Source organism: Pelodiscus sinensis, chromosome 2 (assembly GCF_049634645.1).
Source record: "Pelodiscus sinensis isolate JC-2024 chromosome 2, ASM4963464v1, whole genome shotgun sequence".
NCBI classification, from domain to species: domain Eukaryota; kingdom Metazoa; phylum Chordata; order Testudines; family Trionychidae; genus Pelodiscus; species Pelodiscus sinensis.
In genome coordinates, this window is record NC_134712.1 from 160,877,434 (window position 1) to 160,903,225 (window position 25,792).

The 25,792-nt window shown below is 44.2% G+C and overlaps 1 protein-coding gene across 6 annotated transcripts in view; it reads left to right on the top strand.

The window, feature by feature from the left end:
- The window catches only part of EZH2 (enhancer of zeste 2 polycomb repressive complex 2 subunit), a 73,052-nt gene that overhangs the window by 23,258 nt on the left and 24,002 nt on the right, over positions 1 to 25,792 (top strand). For all 6 annotated transcript variants that reach the window (XM_075921708.1, XM_075921706.1, XM_075921707.1 and 3 more), the window contains 5 exons: positions 3,759 to 3,875; positions 10,131 to 10,251; positions 18,057 to 18,200; positions 22,207 to 22,309; positions 23,219 to 23,382. In XM_075921708.1, coding sequence (XP_075777823.1) covers positions 3,759 to 3,875; positions 10,131 to 10,251; positions 18,057 to 18,200; positions 22,207 to 22,309; positions 23,219 to 23,382 — 649 coding nt within the window. The remainder of the gene's footprint in view (positions 1 to 3,758; positions 3,876 to 10,130; positions 10,252 to 18,056; positions 18,201 to 22,206; positions 22,310 to 23,218; positions 23,383 to 25,792) is intronic.

A 25,792-nucleotide genomic window follows, 5' to 3' on the forward strand; every position in this document is an offset into this window, starting at 1 on the left:
TTGATGACATGGTGGTTTCCACACTCTGTTACAATCTTTAAGAAAGGAGATACGACAATGTTAGCATTTCTCAAGTCTTCTGAAATCTTCTTGTTATAGTAGATATGAAGAAAAAAGTTTGTCGTGCTTCCTCTACCATTTCTTTACCTCCAAACATGTACATCTCGTATGCCATATGACCCTGCTGCCTTGTTCTTGGTTTGAATAATGCAGGCGTAGGGAATCTTTTTTGGGTTGGGGGCTTTTGACCACAAAAATCCGTCAGGGGCTGCACAAACGTGAGAAGGGGGGGGGGGGAACCCCTCAAAAACCCTTCACTGATTTGGCCCCTGACTGAGCCTAAGGAGGCCCAGCTAGTAGACTGTGTGCCCCAGCCCCTTGATGGGTTAGGTTCTCTGACCCCGGCATAATGACTCATGTTAACAAGAGATTCTCTAGTGGATTTCTCTCTCCCCTTTCCCCCCCACCCCTTCAATCAGATAGCGGCGGCAAGGGGGGGGGGGAGAGGGGATACTTCAAAGCAGCAGCACCACACAGCTGATCCTGGGCTCAGCTGTCTGGCGCTGTCCTTTTGAAACACCGCTGCAGCATTTCAAAGCAGCGCTGCAAGGAGTTGATCCCAGGCTCCCGCTAGGGCCTCCACTAGGGACTCTTGTACATTTCAAAGCTGGCACAACTGTATGCAGCCCGGGATCAGCGGAACTTCCCACTGGCCTTGGGCTTCATGTGGAGTTCCTCATTCCTCCTTTGAAATCCACAAGAGCCTCAGAGGATGAAGTCAATTTTTAAATCCCCTTTATGATTCTCTGCCACTTTGCCCCAGACTAAGTATGTTAAATATCGGTTAATTTACTAGTCGAGTAGTCGATGGAATTTCCATCAACTTCTCGACTAGTCAATAGGCACTTCTGCATTCCTCCTTTGAAAAACTGGACTCTGTCCCTGTCTGTGCTGCAAAGTTCCTGTATGGTGCTACACTTCACAAGAGGCTGATGATGAAGTTTTCCACATTTTTTGGATTCCTAGCTTGAGATCTTGGGTTTGATTTTGAAGAAGTGCTGAGGACTTGCAGTTACAACTGGACTCAATGTGTATTTTTTGGGGAAAAAAGTATGTTTGTGAAGCACTGAAATAATGTAGTGAGGAGTGCCATAGGAAAGCCTGCGAGGACATTAGCATTGCTGTCTTTTAAGCAGTGTTTGAATAGTGTGCAGTAAATAAGGCACGGGGACACTGAAAATAAAACAAAATATTGAATAGGTAGTCATTCCAGGTGAATTGCCAGTCCTGTATACTGAATAAGGCAGGTATTTTTAAACATAGTTATTTTATGTGTGCTTTTATATAATGGGGGGAGAGTCTTTTGTGTACAGGTTGGACCTCCCTGGTCCGGCATCCTCTGGACTTGAGCTGTCCTGGATCAGGGGAGGTCAGTAGCCCCTTTCCATCGGTCTCCCTACCCTGCCGCCGACCATGCTAAGGTTGGCCAGCCACGGGGCTCCCCATCTTCCTGTCCACCCACTGCCTCAGGGTTTCCAGGGGTTCCTGGTGGGGACTGTTGCCACAGGATGTTCTCTGGGGTTCCTGTCGGAGGCCACCCAGCCACTGGAGGTTCCCCACCCTGATCCTAGTGCCACTCTGTTGCTGCTGGGGATTACAGCTGCCTGCCTCCACCAGCCCTGGGGTTTCCTAGCAGAAACTGCCTGGCCATCCCAGCCCTGTTGCCCCTGGGGATTTCCTGGGGTTCCTGGCCAGGGCTGGTAGGCCACAGACAGCCCAGCTGCAGTTGGGCGTTCCCCGGCTGGGGTCAGGACTCCTGAGCCATGTGGCCCAACTAACACTGGGGGTTCCCTAGCCTGGGCAGGAGCTTCCCGACCATTGCTTGGCCCTGCTGTTGCTGTGCGTTCCCTGGCCGGGGTATGGGGCTCCCTGGTCACTGCCTGGCCCTGATGATCCTGGAGGTTCCAGGTCAGGGCGGGGGCTCCCCAGATGTCACCTAGCCCAGCCGCTCCATTGCTGCAGGGCTCTTGGGTCCAGCAACATCCCTGGCCCTGCTGGACCATGGATGCTGCTGGATCAGAGTCCCAGATTTGGGACATTCAATCTGGAATGTACATGGTATACGATGACACACAGGAATCCCTTCCCTTCTATCCTTGCTGAATGTCAGCTTGTGGCATCAAGTTTTACAGCTTCTCAATGAAGCTTTTTTTGTGTGTGTGTGTGGGGGGGGAGGGGGGGGTAATTTAACATGGGCAAAACTCTGTGTTTTTCTCTAAATGTGTTCTGACAAATGGCTGAATTGTTTGAGCTGAAACAAACCAGCAGCCCTTCAGCCAGGCTTATACTTGGCATGAAAAAATTCAGCCTGAATGATTAAAGTTTGGTAAAGTTATAAGCAGTTCTAAACAGGGTTCCCAAAGGGGAAATGTTGAGCAGCTTTAAGTGTTACCATCTCTGCCTATAATTGGGGTACCTTTGCAATTATAAGGGCTAGAAACTTTTTAAAAATAGAGCCTATAGAAATTGTCTATGTAGGTGCCTCCGATTAAAAGAGTTAATACATTTTTCAGGCCCTGGCTTAGAATGATTATGTATTCTAGGGCTAACCAAATTTGTTAATTATCCAAATGGTTTAGTTTTTAAAACCATTTCTCACTTCACATTGTGAATGTTCTGTCCTTTCTCACCCTTTTTGTAGTATTTATTCTTTTCTGTTTTGGGAAAAGATACTTTTCTGCAGAAAAGTGAATCTTAAAAGAATGTCATTTAAAAACCTTGTTTGTCAATCCAGAGTTCAGTATTAGAGTAAATTTCACTTTGCTGTGGACCTGCACACAATACAAATAGTCAAAGTGTTTGGGATAGGATCGAGATTTAATGCAGGTCAAGACTTAGACAAGTTGAAGTGATAACTTGCTGAAGTAAGCTCTCTGATATTAAAAGCTCAACATATCAACATTTGTAAAAAGCAATTCTTATTTGATTTCAGCTGTGCTTTAGTGTGAAACCCGGATGATTTCTCTTTAATACTTGATGATGCGCTGTAGATGCCAGATGAGACAATTTATTAACTAAAGGTTGAACCTTCCTAGTCCGGCATCCTCCAGATCTGACTGGTGCCAAACAAGAGGATTTGTTGGACCTCAGGAAGTCAGTATTTTCTAGCATTGCCTATGTTTCCATGCATACTTGGCTCTTAGAAGATATTTTGGAGTAAATTAGAGCTAAATAACAGCACAGAACACTAGCGGCTGTAAACAAACTTTATGGGACTGTGGGAAAATTGGCCATGCTCATAAGTGGACTTTTGGCTAATTAAATTATGCTGGACCATGGATGGTTCCAGACCAGAGAGTGCTAGACTAGAGAGGCTCAACCTGCAGTTAATACACTGTAAATGAGAGATAAGACAATTTATCGTCAAATATTAAATCTGTTTTAGATGATAGAAAAACATGATTGTATTTGGTTAAGTAGGCTGAGTATATGGCTGGTACATGAGAGCCTGGATATCGTTGCATTTGATGGGAAACAGAAACACCATGTTATAGAAACTATTAGCAAATATTCTGCAAATAAAATATGGCTCTTGCTTATTAAACCTGTTCCTGATACCACCACCCAAAACTGATGCATTTTTCCAAAGGCAGACTTATCTAATTATGCTGTTTAAATTTGGTGCATTGCAACATGTTTTTGTATTTTGTCAGAAATTGCTACCAGGAAAGAAGTGTAATTTCTACCTCTCATTTCAGTGCTCTGTTACCAGTGACTTAGATTTTCCAAAACAAGTCATCCCGCTCAAGACTCTGAATGCTGTTGCTTCAGTACCCATAATGTATTCTTGGTCTCCCCTTCAGCAAAATTTTATGGTAAGTGTCATGGTTTCAGGTTAAGTGTACCTGTATTACTGCTCCTGCATTCCACTCCAGGAATGGCACTCAGGTCTCTATCTCCCTTTTATTGGTAGGACTCTTTCTTGCACTTTCTGACTGGGTTTTTATGACTACACAGATCTCTACTATCCACTGTGATACTTCTAGCAAGCCAGTGTAGTTAAAGGTCAGCTCCTGCATGGCTTTCTTTCAGATGACAATTGATAGTGTTTTTCCCAGTGACTATATAGTTCTTCTAACCAAGCACATTTATTCAAAGAGCAAAAGCATTACAGATAAAACAATACCAGATTTAAATCCACATTAAATATACCACCTATCTTCCATATGGAGAGTGGGATAGGCTAGCATTCCTTCTAACCCTTTAGCAAGAATTGAGGCTTCCCTTTGGACAGTTATGTCCATATGCTCAATCAAAATGAAGCAGCTGAACCAGTTGAAGCTCATTCTTTTTATATCAAAAACCTTTTTTCTCTTTCCTAGTAATTGCAAAACCCACCCTGGTCTAGAATATGCAATCTACCTGGAGGGTTGGAACTTCCATGGAATTGGTTAGTCTTAGTGCTCACTGTATTTTAGCTCATGGAGGAGTTTTTAGCCTTCTCCCATGGAATAAAACATAACGATACATTAACCATTCATAAATTTAATAAAGATAATGCATGGAGTTGCAATATCTGTTACAGTAAGTTTAAAACAAATAGAAACTGTGTACATTTGAGGAGATAAATGTTCATTTTCACTTAAACTGTAAACTAGTATATCCAAAAGAAAAAAACAAATGCAACAGATTTTTTAAATACTCTGATCTATATAAAATATCTGAAACATTGCTTTTTGTACTACTTTGCATCAGTTTTGTTTTCTTGCTGTATCCATTTGCCTCTTTTATTTTTCCCAGTTATTTCGTGAACTTGGAAAACATATGAAGTAAATATTAAAAAGGTGATAGGATGACAGATTTTTCTGAGCAGACAAAAGTTTTAGTACTGATTCATTTTTAGAAAGAAGACATTTTAAAGATTTGTCATTACGTTTGATGAGTGTTAATGCTCGAGCACTGCTCATAGATTTATCTTTTCCCACCTAAATCTTCCAGTGTTCCATAACATGGGTATTGCAAAGTGAAAAGTTATTCTAATCCTCTGCCTCACCAATGAAGAAATCCTGATTTATGTACAATTGCTAAGTGTTGAGGACAGACGTCAGGTAAAGTCTAAATTTTCACCAGAACATCTCTTTTGTGATCTAAATAAATCTGAACTAAATTTTTAGAAATTAGGACTAATGCCTTACGTGTCCCGAAGGAAGCTCTAATGAGTTAGTGATGATTCTTGCATAATCTGCTCTTATTGTATCCATTATATGTTAATTCCATCAGAGATCCAGGATTTATTGTATCACCTGACTACTTATAAACAAACATTTAAATTACTTTCAGAACTGCACTTTCGACAGTTATTTTTAAAATTTTTAATATACTGAAGGCAGCTTTTTTTATTTAGATTACACTAAACGTACAAAATCTACAAATAACTCTTTGTGTCTCAAAGTGATTTACTATTATGAGAAGTGATTTTTAGGGAAAAAAACAATCAGTCATTGATCAACAAGAAACTCAATCTACAACAAAAACATTTTCTTGACAATCTGTCATCTAATCAATCATCTTGTTAATATTCAACATTTACAACAAAAACAGCAAAGAGTGGAGCAACAGAAGGAAATGCAAAGCAAAGATCTTGGAAGCCTTCCCACAGTTATACCAGGCTCACCGGGTTTAAGAAATGTGACACACTTTACAACTCCATGCCGATTTTGGACAGCCATTCTTCCTGTATATGATGTCTGGGGGGCACTCATGTCTCTCAGAACTGTGACCACTGCTGCAGCCTAACAGCCAGAGTGAGGAGAGACAGGGAGTCACAGCTCAGAATGATGCTGTTGGGCAAGGCTATGCAATTTTCAGAGCCCCAACAGCTGCCTCAAGCCCAGTCTGAAACATCTAAGAGGAGGGCTGTCTCCCCACTATCTTCCTCCCACGAAGGACTCAGTGGTAGAGGAAGGCCAAATCCAGGAGGAGGCCGCTGACCCACAAGCTTTGCTGGCTGACAGTTCCTCCTCTTCACCTGATGAAGCGGTGATATCTGCTGGGGATGGGTCAGCAGGAGACTCAAAACAATTTCAAGAACTTTTTTAAACGGTAGCCGCTAGTCAAGAAGTTCCCCTCCAGGAAGTGCAGGAGAAGCAGCATATGCTCCTTAAAATACTCCAGCCTACGGTTCGTGGGAAAATCTCCCTATCTATTGACGAGGTGATAGTGGAAGCATCAGACAAGACATAGCAAACCCCTGCCTCCATTCAGCCAACCAGCCGAGAGGGCAAACAGGAAGTATTTAGTTCCTGCTAAGGATATGTACTTCCTGTTCTCACACCTGCAGCCAAACTCCCTCATCATTGAAGCAGCCCAGCACAGGGCTAAGTTTCCACAGTTCAAAGCAACGGCTAATGACAAGAACCAAAGGTTGGATCTTTTTGGTCAGAAAATTTATTCCTCTTTCACTTTCCAGCTGAGGATTGTGAACTACTCAGCTTTACTAGCTAATCATGATTTTGACAGTTACTCCAAACTGGCAGAACTGATGGCAAAAGACCGATCCTAAGAACTAACAGTCATGAAGGCCACACAATTGCCCTTATGGCACTCACTAGTCACCGGGCTCCCGTGGCATTTCCCCAGAACCCAAAATGCCATGCGGAGCCTGGGATCAGCTGAGGAGTCCCAGCTGACCCCGGGTTTCTAGCAGCATGGTGAGGACTCTTGTGCATTTCAAAGAAGGCATCTGCGTGCAGCCCAGAGTCGGCAAGACCTCCCGTTGGCCCCGGGCTGTACTGAGTTCTGCATTCCTCTTTTGAAATGTACAAGAGCCCCAACAGGGGCTCTTTCGCATTCCTCCTTTGACATGTACAAGTACCTATCGACTAGTCAATTAACTGTATTTTAACATCCTTAGTACAGTCCTGCCCTTTGGACTATCCTTTGCCCCCAAGGTTTTCTCAAAGGTTCTTGCAGTGGCTGCAGCCTACCTCTGCAGGCAGGGAGTTATCACTTTTCCCTATTTAGATGATTGCCTTATAAAAGGACAATCCTGCCAACATGGTTCACAGAACCAGACAGTTATTCAGTCAGCTAGGCTTTCTCATAAATGAACAGAAATCCACATTCGAACCTGCTCAAGCCATAGAGTTCTTTGGAGCTCCTGGATTCAGTATCAGCTCAAGCATACTTATCTCACCATCATTTCATGATTCTATCCTCAAGCCCTTCCACTACAGTTCTTATCTGTTTCCAGGTCATGGGTCATATGGCTGTAACTACATATGTAGTTCAACACACTCACTTGCATTTCCATTCTCTCCAGCATTGGCTTGTATCTGTCTGTCCCATCCTGCCACCCTTTGCACAAGTCCATAACTGTTCCTTGAGACCGTCTCACCTCACTTCAGTAGTGGGCATCCCCAGTCAACCTCCTTGCTGGAGTCCCTTTTCACTAACCTGAGTCCTCAGGCCAGATCACAACTGTTGTTTCCCTATTGGTTTGGGGAACTCATCCACAACCTCACGTGGTTCAAGGTAGGTGGTCACCACAGGAGGCCAGATTGCATCTCAACCTTCTCGAGCTCAGAGCTGTAAGGAACACCTGTATCCACTTTACTCCCAACATCCGCAAGCGGACGTTCTCACGGGCAACATGACCACAATGTTTTATATAAAGAGACAGGGGAGTACACGTTCCTGCTCATTGTATACGGAGGCAATTCTCCTATGGAACTGGTGCATTTGATATCAGGTCACACTCCTTGTGGCATTGTACGTACCCGAGGTGAACAATACTATGGCAATTCCCTCAGCCACAATTTCTCCACGGATCACAAGTGGGAAATTCATCCTCGGGTCCTCACTTCAATTTTCCGGCGATGGAGTTTCCCACCAAGAGATCTGTTTGCATCACACCTCAATGCCAAGTGCCCCCAGTTTTGCTCTCGTGGGAGTCTGGGCAAAGGATCTATGGGGGATGCCTTCTTGGTGACATGGGATGCACCACTTCACTACGGCTTTCCCCTTGACCCTCTTAACCTGAGGGTTCTGCACAAGATCCATTTGGATGGCACTCAAGTCATCTTGATAGCTCCTTTGTGATCCAGGCAGACCTGGTTTCCATCCTCCATCACACGTCTCTTCTACTGCCATACCCTTTTCCAGACTGCCACAATCTATTCTCTTGGGGTCACAGGACAATCCTGCACCCCCAACCCCATACTCTTCACCTAAACACCTGGCTTCTATCAGGTTCCATGATTCCTGTTTCAAACAGGAGGATGTTTTCCTACATAGCAGGAGGCTCTCCACTCACACAGCCTGCTTCTGCAAATGGCTACGTTTGTCTTCCTGATGCCTGCAGAGACAGATTGACCCTTGCGTCTCTCCACTTCATATCCTCCTCAATTATATTTTCAAACAAAAAACTGGAAGCTTATCCATTTAATCTATAAGGGTTCATTTGGCAACAATTACAGCCTTTCATGAACCAGTTGAAGGAGTTTCTATCTTCCTGCACCCGATTACAAGAAGGTTCCTTAAGGGTTTTCAGAACTCTTATTCCTCTTAGAGGGTCCCAGTGCCTGCATGGGATATAAACCTAATCTTCGATTCCCTGATGCAGTCTCCTTTTGAGCTTATGGAGACTTACTCCCTTCCATTTTTCTTTATCAGGGTAACATTTCTGGTCACAATTACCTCTGCCAGGAGGGTCAGTGAGATCGGGGCTCTGATTGTCGACCCACCTTACAGATTTTGCAAAAGACAGAGATACTTTATGACCTCATCCTACTTTTCTACCAAAAGTATGTACTTCATTCCATATCAATGAACCCAGTGTGTTACCTGCTTTCTACCCAAAGCCATGTGTCTCCCCTCAGATGCTATTCTACATACTTTGGATGTTTGAGCTCTTGCTTTTTACGTAGACTGAACGTGAGATTTCTGTAGGTCTCAGCATCTTTTTGTTTCTATCACAGAACACTTGAAGGGTATGCAAGTCTCCATACAACGCATCTGCAATTGGATATCTTTATGTATAGTGAGATGGTATGCTTTGTGAAGACTTTGCCAGTTCCTCCAAGAGCACATTTCATCTGTGCTACTGCATCCACAGTATTTCTTTATAATGTTGCCCTCAAGGGTATTTACCAGGCAGCCACCTGGTAGCCAAGCATACTTTTGCTAAACATTATGCCTATTTCAATTACCATCTCATGATGCATTGACCACAGCGGTCCTATCCTCGGCCATCAAGTGGTGAGACTGAAGCCCATCGCCCAGATCGGTCAATGCTTTATAGTTACCAACCATGGAGAACCCATGGGGACACGTTCGAAGAAGAAAAGTAAGTTCCTCACCCTGTGCAGTACTGACTGTTGTTTGAGATGTTTATCCCCATGGGTCCTCTACAACTCACCCTCTTCCCCTCTGCTTTGGAGTACCTGTTTACTTGGGCATAGACAGGGAACTGAAGGAAGATCGAGCTGCGTGCGTAAGGCACCTTTCACGCATGCGTGGCCCAACTGACAACTGCTTTGAAAAGCTCCAATTTCCGGCTCCGGGATGATCTGTCACCCAACAGTGGAGCATCCATAGGGACATACATCTTGAAGAATAATCATTACTGCACAGGGTGAGGAACTTGCTTTCACTTCTCTATCCCTTAAAACCAAAGGTAAGATAGGTCTATCTTATTTAAATTATTGTAAAAGGATTCTTATCAACAAATATTTAATCTGTTAACATGAGTGTTCTGTCAAGGATAAGGGCTTGTCTCTGTGAGGGGTGAAGAAGGAAATTGTTATGGTGAAATAACAATAACCATAATAACAGCCCATGTGAATATAGTAGTCCAGAAAAAAGTGACTTTATTTCAGAGTAATTGTATGTTTATGTGGAATGCCACATGTCATCAGAGGTTTGGGATAGTCACACTGCTGAAACGGGGGACTGGTAATTTTTGCAAGTAATTTTTCTTGTGTGTTCCCTGAGAGAATGTCTTTGCTTTTATGATGCCCCTTGAAAGCTCATCACCTAATAAACTCTCCTGTTAGTCTTTAAAGTGCTACATAACTGCTTTTTTTGGTTTTGCTTTTATTGTAACCTTAACCTTCCCATGTTACTTTTAGGTAGAGGATGAAACGGTTTTACATAACATTCCTTACATGGGAGATGAAGTTCTTGATCAGGATGGAACCTTTATTGAAGAATTGATCAAAAACTATGATGGAAAAGTACATGGAGACAGAGGTGAGTCTAACACACCATGTATATCTGTCACTTCCTCCTACCTAAACATGATTAACAGCTGCTTATGTAGAAATTAGTTTTAGTGTACGTTTTTGTTTGAGTTAAGTATCAAAATTGAAGTCTTATTCCTGAAGATATACTATTTACTGTATTCTCTATTATCCCCCTGTGCCATGCCAAATAGCGAGTATAACAATCGTTCTTAACTTTTGTATTTGTATATGGATTAATATGTTTGCAGTAGCTTGAAAATATAAAATTAATCTTCACACCAGTCTACAGAGGTGAAATAGTGAGGGTGACTTTGTTGCCTATATATACAGTTAATTATTGTAAAAGCTGGGGTTGAAAGCAAGAAAGTTCATGGTCTTGCAGTTAGGCCACTAAAATATACTATCTCTTAAGTCCACTTTTCCTAGCATATGGAAGCTCCCCCCCCCCCCCCCCACCAAATAAAAAGGCAAAGCTGTGGTGATAACACTTGCAAATGAGGATGGGCGGTCAAGGCAGTTAAAATGTTTTCTTCTGCAAGGAGGAAATGACTTTTTTCTGTGACTAATGTGGATGTTTGGGTTTCTAATAACATTTGTCTCCCTTTAGGTAAAACCGTCCCTAGTTCTGTCCTTTTATCAGTATTTTGCATAGTGTTTTAATGTGTAGAGTGCTCTGTAATTCAGTAACTCCTTGCTTAATGTTGCTCGGTTATTATTTCATTGTTACATGGCTTATCTGTTAGAGCACATACTCATTTAAAGATACGTAATGCTTGCTTATGTTGTTTGGCCGACTACTTGCAGGATTTTCTGGAAAAGCAGGCTGCCTTTATTGGGGCTTGGAACCAGAATAGGCTGGCAACGCCCCTATCTTCCCAACAGCTCCCCTAAGTTCCCTGTAAAGTACTATATGTGGCTAGACAGCTGCCAGTAGCAGTTCTGTTGCCTCTCCCCCCACTTCTGTGTTTCTCCTTGCCCTCTGCCTTCAAGCTGCTCGTGGGAGCTCCCTGCTTGCTGTGTGTTGGAGGAGGGGAAAGTGGAGAGGGGTGCTGATGTGAGGATGTCACCCTTTACCTGATCAAGCCCTCTTACTTTATGCCTCATCTCCACAAAACAGGTCTGTTGTTTCCTCCCTCCTTGTCCCGGCCATGCTGCCTTGTAAGTGTGTAAGGCGACTTTAAGAACAAAGTGTTAATCTTTGAGGGTTCACATAGTGCTAGTTTGTCATTTAGTAGCAAGACATTCCCTGGGAAATATTCCATCCTCTGGCTTTATGAACTCAACCAAGCTTCACAATCATAATTTCTGTGTACAGTATTAAATTGTTTAAAATTGTTTAAAACTTGTACTGTACATGTATATACTGTATTTTCTCTGCAGAAAACATTTCCCTGAAACCTAACCCTCCCTATTTACATAAATTCTTGGAAACTGGATTTGCTTAGCATTGTTTCACTTAAAGTAGCATTTTTCAGGAACATAATTACTAAGTTTAGCGAGAAGTTACTGTAGTATTTTTCTTCTTTCACTTCCAGGAGTATTTAGCTGGGGAGTTGATCCATTAGCTGTGATGTCTTCTGCCTCTCTTAGTTTTTTACTATTCTTGTAACAAAGTTTCCTTTCATATTTGATTTCTACTAAATCCTAAGAGCAGAGCCTCAGCTTGTGGGGTAAAGATGTATTCAGTGGCTCTTCTCCCATAGTAAATTCCTTGTATGATCCACTGGTTTCACAGCTGTTAAGCCTTCTTTCTCTCTCTCCCTTCCTCTTTTTGTTACCCAGTAATGTCTTGAAAGCTGCTCTTTGGTAGTACTTCAGGTTAATACTGAAGTACTACCAAAGAATTTGAAAGTGGAAGGCAGCTTGGGTGAAAGTGATCATGAAATCATAGGGTACGTCTAGACTACAGGCTTTTGTCGACAGAAGTTTTGTTGACAGATACTGTCGACAAAGCTTCTGTCGACAAAGAGCGTCTGGACTACTTCCAGTTCTGTTGACAAAGCAAGCCGCTTTGTCGACATGACAGTGTAGACGCAAAGGACAGTGTAGATGCAATAACACCTTCTGTAGGTAGAACTCTGTCGACAAAAGGCGTTATTCCTCGTAGAATGAGGTTTACAGCCGTCGACAAAACTGCTGAATTCTGTCGACGTTATGTTGACAGAACTCAGCGGCAGTGTAGACGCAGGTATAGTTTTGTTGACAAAAGTGGACTTTTGTCAACAAAACCCTGTAGTCTAGACACACCCCATAGGCTACATCAAGACTGGCATGATTTTCCGCAAATGCTTTTAATGGAAAAGTGTTTCCATTAAAAGCATTTGCGGAAGAGAGCGTCTAGATTGGCACGGATGCTTTTCCGCAAAAGCACTTTTTGCGGAAAAGCGTCCGTGCCAATCTAGACGCAGTTTTGCGCAAGAAAGCCCCGATCGCCATTTTCGCGATTGGGGCTTTTTTGCGCAAAACAATACCGCGTTGTCTACACTGGCTCTCTTGCGCAGAAGCATTTTGCACAAGAGGGCTTTTGCCCAAACGGGAGCAGCATAGTATTTCCACAAGAACACTGACAATCTTACATGAGATCGTCCGTGTTCTTGCGGAAATTCAAGCGGCCAGTGTAGACAGCTGGCAAGTTTTTCTGCAAAAGCAGCTGCTTTTGCGGAAAAACTTGCCAATCTAGACGCAGCCATAGAGTTCACAATTCTAAGGAAGGGTAGAAGGGAGAACAGCATAGAGACAGTGGATTTCAGGAAGGCAGATTTTGGTAAGCTCAGAGAGCTGATAGGTAAGGTCCCATGGGAATCAAGACTGAGAGGGGAAAAACAACTGAGGAGAGTTGGCAGTTTTTCAAAGGGACATTAAGGGCCCAAAAGCAAGCTATTCTGCAACGTAGGAAAGATACAAAATATGGCAAAAGACCGCCTTAGCTTGACCACGAGATCTTGCATGGTCTAAAAATAAAAAAGGAGTCATATTAAAAAATGGAAACTAGGACAAATTAAAAAGGATTAATATAGGCAAACAACACAGGAATGCAGGGGAAAGATTAGAAAGGCAACAGTACAAAATGATCTCAAACTAGCTACAGGAATAAAAGGAAACAAGACAACTTTTTATAAATACATTAGAAGCAAGAGGAAGATCAAGGACAGGGTAGGCCCACTGCTCAGTGAGGAAGGAGAAACAGTAACAGGAAACTTGGAAATGGCAGAGATGCTTAATGACTTCAGACTTCTCGGTGAAGACGGAAACAAAGAAGGAATGCCTAGCATAGTGAATTCTAAACCTACCCCCTTCCCACTAGCCGATACAGTAAAAAAAAAAAAACAAGTAAAAATTACCTAGAAAAGTTAGATGCCTGAAAGTCACCAGAGCCTGATGAAATGCATCCTAGAATACTCAAGGAGCTGACAGAGGAGGTATCTGAGCCTCTAGCTATCATCTGTGGAAAATCATGGGAGACCGAAGAGATTGCAGAAGACTGGAAAAGGGCAAATCTTGTTTCCCTTTTTACAGAGGGGAATTATAACAACCCAGGAAACTACGGACCAGTTAGTTTAACTTCTGTCCCAGGGAAGATAATGGAGCAAGTAATTAAGAAAATCATATGCAAACACTTGGAAGGTAATAAAGTGATAGGGAATAGCCAGCATGGGTTTGTGAAGAACAAGTCATGCCAAACTAATCTGATAGCTTTCTTTGATAGGATAACGAGCCTTGTGGATAAGGGAGAAGCGGTGGATATCATGTATCTAGACTTTAGTAAGGCATTTGAGACGGTCTCGCATGATATTCTTATTGATAAACTAGGCAAATATAACTTAGATAGGGCCACGATAAGGTGGGTGCATAATTGGCTGGATAACCGTAGTCAGAGAGTTGTTTTTAACGGTGCTAAATCCTGCTGGAAAGGGATAACAAGTGGAGTTCCACAAGGGTCTGTTTTGGGAATGATGTAGATTTTGGGATAGAGAGTACGCTTATTAAGTTTGCAGATGATACCAAACTGGGTGGGGTTGCAACTTCTTTGGAGGATAAGGACATAATTCAAAATGACCTTAGCAAGTTAGAGAAATGGTCAGAGGTAAACAGGATGAAGTTTAATAAAGAGAAATGCAAAGTGCTCCACTTAGAAAGGAACAATCAGTTCCATACATACAAGATGGGAAGCGACTGTCTAGGAAGGAGCATGGCGGAAAGGGATCTAGGGGTCATAGTGGACCACAAGTTGAATATGAGTCAACAGTGTGATGCTGTTGCAAAAAAAGCAAATATGATTCTAGGTTGTATCAACAGGTGTGTTGTAAGCAAAACTCGTGAAGTCATTCTGCCGCTCTACTCTGCACTAGTTAGGCCTCAGCTGGAGTACTGTGTCCAGTTCTGGGCGCCACATTTCAAGAAAGATGTGGAGAAATTGGAAAGGGTACAGAGAAGAGCGACAAGAATGATTAAAGGTCTAGAGAACATGACCTACGAAGCCAGGCTTCATGAACTGAGCTTGTTTAGTTTGGGGAAAAAAGAAGATTAAGGGGGGACATGATAGCGGTTTTCAAATATCTAAAAGGGTGTCACAAGGAGGAAGGAGAAAATTTGTTCCTCTTGGTTTCTGAGGACAGGACAAGGAGTAATGGGCTTAAAGTGCAGCAAGGGAGGTTTAGATTGGACATTAGGAAAAAATTCCTAACTGTCAGGGTGGTCAAATATTGGAATAAATTGCCAAGGGAGGTGGTGGAATCTCCCTCTCTGGAGATATTTAAGAACAGGTTAGATAGACATCTGTCAGGGATGGTGTAGACGGAGTTTGGTCCTGCCTTGAGGGCAGGGGGCTGGACTCGATGACCTCTCGAGGTCCCTTCCAGTCCTATGATTCTATGAAATCAAGTCAAACCAATCTGAGGGTATGTCTACACTGCCACCCTAGTTCGAACTAGGGTGGCTAATGTAGGCATTCGAAGTTGCAAATGAAGCCCGGGATTTAAATATCCTGGGCTTCATTTGCATCTTGCCGGGTGCTGCCATTTTTAAATCCCCCTTAGTGCGGACTCTGTGCCCGCGGCTACACGCGGCACGGAGTAGGTACTGTAGTTCGAATTAGGCTCTCCAACTTGATTTTCATGCAGACCTGCACCTGGGTCCGCATGTGGCCTCTGGTGGCCAGGCTGGCAGCCATGCGGCTGTAGATGTCCGCCTTCCCGTGCCTAGTGTGGAGATCATGGATGCTGAAGACCTCCCTCCAAACCTTGATGAGGTCCGCGATCTCCACACTAGACCAGGCGGACGCTCGCCTTTTGCGGCCCCGGGCAGGATCCTATGAGCTGCCAGCCTGGTCCTAGGAAGAGGTGGAGGGCTGGGTGGCAGCGGGTGGCTGGCTCATCCCGTGCCAAGTGCAGGGTCTGCTGGCTGGATGCTGGCAGGCTTGCAACTGGCATGGGCACTGTGGGCACACCGTGCCCCTTTAAGCGCTCCGGGGCTGGTAGGGGGGGTAGAAGAGTTTCCCTGGTTTGGCCCAGAGTGGCCACTAGGGCAACCTGGGAAGGGCTAGCCTCCAACTAGTTTGAATTGAGTGGCTACACAGCCCTTAATTCGAACTAGGCGTTACTCCTTATAGAATGAGGTTTTCCTAGTTCGAATTAAGTGCTCCACTATTTCGAATTAAATTTGAAATAGCGGTTTGCATGTGTAGCCCCTATTAAAGTTAATTCGTACTAACGACTGTTAGTTCAAATAAACTTTGTAGTGTAGACCAGTGTTTCCCAAATGGTGCTCCGCGGAACCCTGGGGTTCCGTGAAGCGAACGTAAGGGTTCCGCGAGAACCCGAACACTCCCCTCCCCCCGCCCATAAAGAGACAGAGGAGCCCGGCGCGCAAAGACACTGGCTCCTTCCCCGCTTCCCTTTCAGACATCTCCCACGTCCCCCGCTGCCGCTCTGCTTTTACCACTGGACCTAGCAGCAGCAACAGCTGCTTGTCCCGCTTCTGCCCGATCAACCCAAGATCCCTCTCCCGTGTCCCCTGCTGCCGCTGTGCTTTTATCACCGGACCTAGCAGCAACAAGAGCTGCTTGTCCCGCTTCTGCCCGATCAACCCAAGATGACGAGGTGGATCCAATCAGGGAGGATGAGGCCCACTTCTAGTAGCTGATCTGGAGGTGTGAATTCCAAGAGAGCAGAAGCTGCTTTTGTAGTTAGCAAGCCATTCACAGTCTTTGTTTAATCCAGAGTTGATTGTGTCAAACTTGAAGATGAACTGTAGCTCAGCAGTTTCTCTTTGAAATCTGGTCCTGAAGTTTTTTTGCTGCCGGATGGTTACCTTGCAACAAACCTCGGTGCCAACTCTGCCCACATATATACACCAGCAACACCATCACAGGACCTAACCAGATCAGCCATACTGTCATTGGTACATTCTCCTGCACATCTACCAACATAATATATGCCATCATGTGCCAACAATGCCCCACTGCTATATACATCGGCCAAACTGGACAGTCCCTACGTAAAAGAATCAATGGACACAAATCTGATATTAGGAATGGCAACATACAAAAACCTGGGAACACTTCAATCTCCCTGGACACACAATTGCAGATCTAAAGGTAGCCATCCTGCAGCAAAAAAACTTCAGGACCAGACTTCAAAGAGAAACTGCTGAGCTACAGTTCGTCTTCAAGTTTGACACAATCAATTCTGGATTAAACAAAGACTGTGAATGGCTTGCTAACTACAAAAGCAGCTTCTGCTCTCTTGGAATTCACACCTCCAGATCAGCTACTAGAAGTGGGCCTCATCCTCCCTGATTGGATCCACCTCGTCATCTCCAGCCTGATTCTGGCCTGCATATTTGTACCTGCCTCTGGATATTTCCACTACATGCATCTGGCGAAGTGGGTCTTTGCCCACGAAAGCTTATGCTCCTACACTGCAGTTAGTCTATAAGGTGCCACAGGACTCCTTGCCGCTCTTCCAGTCCTAGTATTCTATGATTCTATGACTACTGAAATATCTGGGAAAGGTAAGCCCTCTGGCTGGAACTCTGAGGAGGAAGTAAGCACCACTTTTACAAGCACTTAGTGTGCTACTCATTAAATAAAATATTTGTTCAACAAAGGAGTATTTGATGCTGTTTCTGTATGGAAGCCCTTTTCAGAATACCTGTGTTGATACCTTCTTTCTTTGTCTTATGCAGAGAAGACCGTGGCTCTTTCTCTGTGGATGTTTCAACAGGCTTAGAAATACAGTTGGCATTAAGAGCTGTAGCTGTTTTTGGGAGGAAAGAACTCACTAAACCAAGATATTGACAACCCAGATGAATGTCATATAATGGTTTCCCCTTTGAAAATATCTACCTTCATAGCCTGAGCTTAGGATAAATTACTCTGGCATACTTCTTTGGTAGGTGGTGTGGATGATTGGGGAGAGGATAACAGTGAACTACCAACCACTTCCCTTTGAATCACCCAGCCAGTTCGGTCCTTTTATCTTGTAGGAAGTGTGACTTTACTAGAACTTTATTTTTCTGTTCCTGTTCGCTGGCAAAATGATTTATATTCTCTCTCTTGGATGGTATAGAGAAATTTGGGGAAAAAAATCTCTCAAAATTAACAATTAAGAAATTGTTGATGCCCATTCATCCTCCTGCTGAGCACCTCCTGTCTTGTACTGAGTTTGTAGATTATCATGTGCTCTGAGCACAGCATCTAATAACTAAACATGTAACATGTTTGTTTTAAAAATCTGAAATATGGGTAGAAATAAATACTTTGTGTGCACTTTCCTTCTTTTTTGGTTCATTTCCAATCTTGCCGAACTTCAGAATGCGGCTTTATCAATGATGAGATATTTGTGGAGCTGGTAAATGCACTTGGTCAATATAGTGACGATGAAGACGATGATGATGGAGATGACAATCCTGATGAGCAAGATGAAAAACAGAAAGACCGAGAAGGCAGCAGAATGGGTATGTCAGTCCAGTGGATTTTATTATAACAGTTTTTCCTGTATTTATTTCCTCAGTACAGGCAGTCCCCGAGTTACGCGGATCCGACTTATGTCGGATCCGCAGTTACGAATGGGGTTTTTCTCGCCCTGGAGGATGGGAGCGGCGGGACGCCCAGATGCGCCACGGTACCGCCGCCCACGTCCTCCGGGGCGAGAAAAGCTGCTCCGTGTCTCCCTGGTCTGCTGGGGGGGGAGCCCCACCCAGCAGACCAGGAAGATGCTGAGAAAAGCTGCGGAGCACGCGGGCAGCGGGACAGCCCAGACGCGCTGCGGCTGTCCCGCTTCCGGCATCCTCCGAGGCTTTGCTCTCAGTCTTCCTGGTCTGCCCGCGTGCTCCGCGGCTTTGCTTCACGTCTTGCTGGTCTGCTGGAGACCAGCAGACCAGGGAGACAGGGAGCAAAGCCTCAGAGGACGCCGGCAGCGGGACAGCGGCACCAGCAGACCAGGGACATGCGGAGCAAAGCCGTGGAAGACCCGGGCAGCGGGACCACGGTGCGTCTCGGTCCGCCGCCCGCGTCTCCCTGGTCTGCTGGGGGGGGGGGGGGGGCCACAGCTAGTGCGCCGCCCTCCCCCCTCCCCCCCCCAGCAGACCAGGCTTTTCTCAGGACGCCTGTGGTAGAGCAGCTGGGGCACTGCCGGTTGGTCCTGCAGCGCCGCTCTGGGCACTACTGGACCAACCCGGCAGCACCCCAGCTGCTCTGCCCCAGGCGTCCTGATTCAGCTGCTGCTGGTCAGTTTCAGCAGCGGCTGAATCAGGACGCCTCGGGCAGAGCAGCTGGGGTGCTGCTGGGTTGGTCCAGTAGTGCCGAGGAGTGGCGCTACTGGAGCAACCCAGCAGCACCCCAGCTGCTCTGCCTCAGGCGTCCCCAAGTCAGCCGCTGCTGAAACTGACCAGCACTGACTACAGGAAGCCCGAGGCAGCGTTGCTCTGCCCCGGGCTTCCTGGAATCAGCCGCTGATCAGTTTCAGCAGCAGCTGACTTGGGGGACGCCTGAGGTTCTTAAGTTGAATCTGCATGTAAGTTGGAACTGGCGTCCAGATTCAGCCTGTTGAAACTGATCAGCGGCTGATTCCAGGAAGCCTGGGGCAGAGCAACTCTGCCTCAGGCTTCCTGTAGTCAGCCGCTGGTCAGTTTCAGCAGCGGCTGAATCTGGACACCAGTTCCAACTTACATACAGATTCAACTTAAGAACAAACCTACAGTCCCTATCTTGTACGTAACCAGGGGACTGTCTGTACATGGATGAGAAGTCCGTTTTTGTTTTGTTTGTGTTCAGTGCAGTTAACAATATCATTTCTTCTAGTGATTTCATGTGTCCATTCTGCTTCAGGGGTGCATGTCTAGTGCACTGTGGGAGGCTTTTCCTCAACGTTGTGCATTGAGGCAGCATATATGCTGTATGCTGTCTTGTGCCAATGTGCAGTGGTGTAAAGGGCAGAGCCATTCCTGATTCCGCTTGATGGTTCTTAACTACTCATGATGGTTATTGAGTGTGTTATCTTGCTATTGCAAGCTTTTCTTAAATTGTCGATTTTTATAGATACTTGGTTTTCTCCATAGTTTTAGTGTTAGGTGCTTCTAGTCAAAGTGGTTTTTTTTTTTAAAGTGTTTTCTTTATATTTTTGTTCTCATTGCTGGGCAGCAGTACTGGTGCTGGTATATGCCTCGGTCGCTGGATCTCAAAACCTCCTGTTCTCTCAAGAAACCAATGCCAACGAACGACCTGCCCTCCAGTTTCATGAAGTGTCATTGAATCATGCTTCAGGAATTAATGCCAAATTTGCAGGGACTTTAAATATAGAACCAAGAAAGATAAGGAATCCGGACGTAAATTTCTTCTGATTGAGGCCTTGTACCTATCATCAGAACCACACTGCTCGGAGCAGATATCAAAAACATGATATCTTCTCCTATTTTGGCTGTATCCCAATGCTTGTCATCTTTCTGGTACCAAGGAAGAAGCACTGGAAGGTGGTCTTGAAATATTCAGAATATGGAAGATTGAGTTCCCTGGCACCGAAGTCTAGCAAGCATGCTGAGAAAGGGAGTAAAATACACTTGACACCAAGGCTTTGCTGTCCCTCGAAAAGGCAGGCAAGCATGCAGCAGAAGCAGAGAAACGACTATCTTGTGGAGGGGTGGGGGTGAGGTGTCTCTTTGTGAGTTTCTCTGCAAGGCTTCTGCACCAACACTCAGAAGAAACTGGTGACCCCAAAGCCCTGCCTGAAGTGATTCCGGGTTGCCTTTTATGCAAGAGATAGTCCAAGCAGTCTGGATGCTCTCTTTTGAAAAAGCGATGTGCTTTTTTCGATGTGCTTTTTGTGTGGATGATCTCTTTCGGAAGAAGTTTTTTCCAAAGATCTCTTCCGAAAAAAGGTATTTCCAAAAGAAGCCTGCAGTCTAGACAGCTTCAGGCGGGCCGTCTGGCCCTAGGCCAGTTGGCCAGAGACCCACTCTAAGTGCAGCTCCTGGTATTGGGCTTGATACCGAGCAGGTGAATCTCCCTTTGGAGATATCAGAGGAGGCTCCACCACATGCAGCCTTGTTTTCATCTTCTTCATTACGTGACAGAGCAGGTGCTCCCTTGACTCCCCTGATGATTATCGAGCCCTTTGGGACTGTTTAAAGAGAATGACTTACACTTTGGCTATCCACGTGGAAATAGAGGCTTCAACCGACTGATGTTTTAGCCACTGTAGACCTCCTCCAGTGGTGCTTCCGTTTACTTAACCTATTCTGGAGACCACTAAAGTGCACTAACAGACTCCATCTTCCCTTTTTCACTGCAAAACAGGCTGAGTGCAGGTTTTATGTTTCCTCACAGGTGTGGAGCATTGACTCACTCACTCCCTTCTGGCATCAGTGGTGTTCTCGGTTGCCATTCAGAGTTTGCGAGGGTCAGCAGACATATATCCCGTAACAAATAACATAATAACCCTTGATCTTTGTCAGAAAATGTTATTGAATAGTTGGCTTGCGGCTGAGGATTGCTAATCACCAGGCATTGCTGGGGTGCTACCTCTGTGATAGCTGAAAGTTTTAAGGACTGATTGCTAGAGGACAAGAGGGGAAGAATTCCTTGCTATGGTGGTTGAAAGGAAGTTGGTGCTCAGTACCTTGCTTTAGATGAATTTTGCTTCTGACTAGTGGTTACCATTTCAACGCACACATTAGTGGCTCTAGTTAATCAGGTCTTCCTGAAGATAACCAATCAAGCATTCATGATCTTCCTTTTTGAGGGGCTGTCATTGTTCTCCATGCAGACTAATAACAAGCTGAATAGCCTCAAGGACTCCAGGACTACCCTCAGATGTTAGGGCATTTATACATCTGTACTAAAAAACAGCAGTCACACCACTTTCCATCATTTACACCTTGACACCAGAATTTATTTAGGAAAAAGGGCGGAGGTTATAGGAGGAGACCACCCTCTCCACCTTCTTTTACACTAACACCCAGTTTGTCTAGACAACTTGGGAGTTTTGAGCAACCATTTTGTTGTTTGTCAAGGACTGCTTTGCTGTAAGCATGGTGGAATTAGGATACAAGTTTCAGTATGTTTCTGTTGCTCCCCTCTCCATCTTTCCTGTCCCTTTTTTTCAGGGACCACTCTTACAAAGAAGTTCTCCTTTAGAAGATCTACTCTAGTTGGAAGTTTCTCAGATTTTCAGAGGATAGAGATTTTATACCTGCTATTTCTTGATCCCAAAAGCATACTAGATTTGCCACAGTTCTTAATCTAACTTTTCTGAAATTATAAACCAAAATCTTAAGATTTTTTTAAAATTATTTGCTTTGTAATTTAGGTTGTTGGTCAGCTTTTTTCATCCTTAAATATTTATATAACTGATACATTTACAAGTAGATTAACATTTATTAATCTATGTGCGAAATACCAAAGAAGCAGCTATTATTCAGAAAATATTTCTTGTTAATCTTCATATTTTTCTGCTTCTCTTTGCAGACAAAGAGAGCCATCCACCTCGAAAGTTTCCTTCTGACAAGATATTTGAAGCCATTTCCTCAATGTTTCCGGACAAGGGTACAGCAGAGGAATTGAAAGAGAAGTAAGATTTAATTTCTTAAGAAGTGTTAGTGCATTGCATAATGTGCAGAGTTGGATTTCTGTATCATCTAGAAAAGAGATATAGTTTAGGGGCTGGGAGCTATACAGAAGTGAGAATTCCCCCCCCCCCCCCCCAAAAAACCCAAACCAAAACCCTCACTGACCTAGCTCCCAAGGAAGAAGTAGAAAAAAGAGATGCAACTCCCTCGTGCAATTCAGAGCACCAAGGTTTCCCTTGCACGCTCCGGCCCCGGGGAGCAGTAGTGCGAGGAACTGGCTTTTAAGCCGGCTCCCCATGTGTGCTTTCCTCCCTGGCCTCTCCCCCAGTTGCCTCCCACAGAGGCTTCAGGGTGGAGGCAGTTGGGACCTGGTACACACGTGAAGCCGGTTTTCCAGCAGACTCCCCTCTCATACTGTCTTTTGCGGAGCTGCCTCCTTCCTGTTCTGCTGCCTCTGCACCTGATTCCCTGCATGTAATTTTCAGTGGTTACACATTTAGAAAAACAAATGTTTAACATCCCTATCGAAAAGTAAACACATCCCTCTCCTGTGTTCCACCTGCCTCTCCCAGGATTAATAAGTAGAGTTACTTCCATGCCTTTTAATGTTGTCATTATTGATATACTTTAAAAGCAAAATTATGTAAATCAAATATTATGTAGTTTGCTTTAGTATTACAGAGCAAAGATAACGTCACATTTTTGTTAAGAAAAATCATGTAATACAATATTTTTAAGCAGGCAGAGTTCATTGCAGGTATCTGGTGTCAGACTTTTCTTGGTTACACCGGTAAGTCCAGAATAGACGCACTGAAATCAGGAGTTACTTTGGATTTACAGTGGTGATACAGCAAAACGTGACCCTTTATGAATAGAATAAACAATGTTTTTTATTTACTTTGCTTTTGAAGATACAAAGAACTCACAGAGCAGCAGCTTCCTGGAGCTCTTCCTCCTGAGTGCACACCAAACATAGATGGACCAAATGCAAAATCTGTTCAGAGGGAGCAGAGTCTACACTCCTTTCATACACTCTTCTGTAGGCGCTGTTTTAAATATGATTGCTTCTTACATCGTAAGTTCAATAGCCTTTTTGTAAATCTGCATTTCATTTTAGGAGACTGTAAGAAACTTTAAAGTAGTCACAGAGTACAATACAGAATAAGAAAAGAGAACAATAGATGTAATAACATCTGCTAACAATAGACATGCTAATATCATTGTGGTGTAGAAATTTTCTGATTTTTAAAATATTGGCTATATTGTTGCTGTAGTTTGATTTATTTTTTTCCATTTGCATTTTTAAATAGAGTACCTGACCTGGACCATCCTATAGTACTGTTTATTTTTTACTTTCTCTAAAAAAGCCTCAAAACAAAACAAAAAAACCCCTGTTTTGTTTTTCAATACTATTCCATACATTATCCCCCCCCCCCCCCTTTTTTTTTTAAATCATGGAGAGATTGAAAACTGACCAGATTTGTGTTGGAGAAATTTGTTCTTTTCCCGTTAAGATTTTTTGATACTTAGTTAGGGAAACAAGTATCTGCTTCTCTTCCCCCCCCCCCCCCCCCCCTTCTGAGAATGCACCAGATGGTACTCCTAGCCATCTTAGTCCTACGGAGTGAAATTAAACAGTTGTGTCTTAGAAATCATTCAGAAAGAATGTCCTCTTCAGTTATAATTCCTATTGCCTGTTGTAAAAGGTTTATTCAAAAGTAAAGTGTTGAGACACAGTTAATTTCCATTTTCAAGTGGAAACAATGAAGAACTTTCCTGAGAACCATCTTCTATTTCAGGCGCTTCCACCGGCTCCCCTGTGCTCACCGGGGGCAGGGGAGCTGTCTGGATCCAAAATGGTGGCTGCGGACGGAAGCCTGCTGAGGCCAAAAAGCCTTCTTAAAGGGCCAGTCACTATTGGGTTTTTTTGGTTGGTTGGTTTTTTTTTGCTCTACCATTTTTTGGCCCCGGCTCTTCACGCTGGATCTTGGCTCTTCGTCCGGAATGGGTTGGCCATCCCTGTTCTATTTCTTCATCCTGACGTCAAGGGCTCAGAATGCAAGAAGCAACTAGAGAATGAATGCAAAGCGTTTTAGACTGTCTGAATTTGACACTGACGGGTGAACAATATAGAATCATAGAGTTGGAAGAGCTCTCAGGAAGTCATCTAGTCCAGCCCCCTGTCCAAAGCAGGACCAACTCTAACTAAATCAACCCAGCCAGGGCTTTGTCAAGCCAGGACTTAAAAACCTCTAGGGATGGAGAGTCCACCGGTTCCCTAGGTAACCCATTCCAGTACTTCACCACCCTCCTAGTGAAATAGTATTTCCAAATATCCAAACTAGACTTCCCCCTACTGTAACTTGAGACCATTGGTCCTTGTTCTGCCATTTGTCACTACTGAGATGAGCCTCTCTCCTTCCTCTTTGGAACCTTCCTTCAGGAAGTTGAAGGCTGTTAGCAAACCCCCCTTCCCTCCCCACACTCTTCTCTTCTGCAGTCTAAATAAGCCCAAATCCTTCAGTCTCTCCTCATAGGTCATGTGCTCCAGTCCCCTAATCATTTTGGTTGCCTTTCGCTGGACCCTCTCCAGTAAGTCCACATCCTTTTTATAATGGGGGGCCCAAAACTGGACACAGTACTCCAGATGTGGCCTCACCAGTGCCAAATAAAGGGGAATAATAATTTCTCTAATCTGCTGGAAATTATTCTCCTAATGCACCCTAATATATTGTTAGCCTTCTTGGCTACAAGGGCACACTGTTGATTCATATCCTGCTTCTCATCCACTATAATCCCCAGGTGCTTTTCTGCTGAACTGCTACTTGCCAGTTGGTCACTAACCTGTAACAATGTTTAGGATTCTTCCATCCCAAGTGCAGGACTCTGCACTTGTCCTTGTTGAACCTCATCAGGTTTCTTTTGGTCCAGCCTTCCAATATACAGTCTACTTATTAGTCAACTGAGGAAAAGAGACTCATTAGCCAGTAGCTTTGAGAAACTCTCTTCAGGACATGACCCACTTGAGGATGGTGAAATCATGGAGGATTAGGCCAATAGTTTTCTAACCCCACAGGAAAAGAGACCATTATATTTTTTTAAAAAAAGATTTGTCTGATCAGATTGATCACTAAAAACAGAAAAAACTAAAGCAGGAAATTCAGTAGATCCAGTGCCTCTTTGAGTCCATAATGAGCACTGGAATCATTAGCTCTGCGCTTACATGTTGAAGAACTGATAGACCAGAAATGAGAATTCCCAAAGTCTTTTCTGAATGGGTTCATGAAAATACTGTGTGTTACCTAGAGAGGACACAGAGGTCTTCACTGAGAAGCCCCCGAAGTACATGTTGACATTCAAAGATGGCTATTTTCTCGATGGGACAATAGATGTTTGAGAAATCAAGGTACTCTGGCTACCCATCTTCAAGCAGAATTATCTAGTGCAGCACTTAGATGGCTGTGGAACCTTGCAAAACCTCTAAG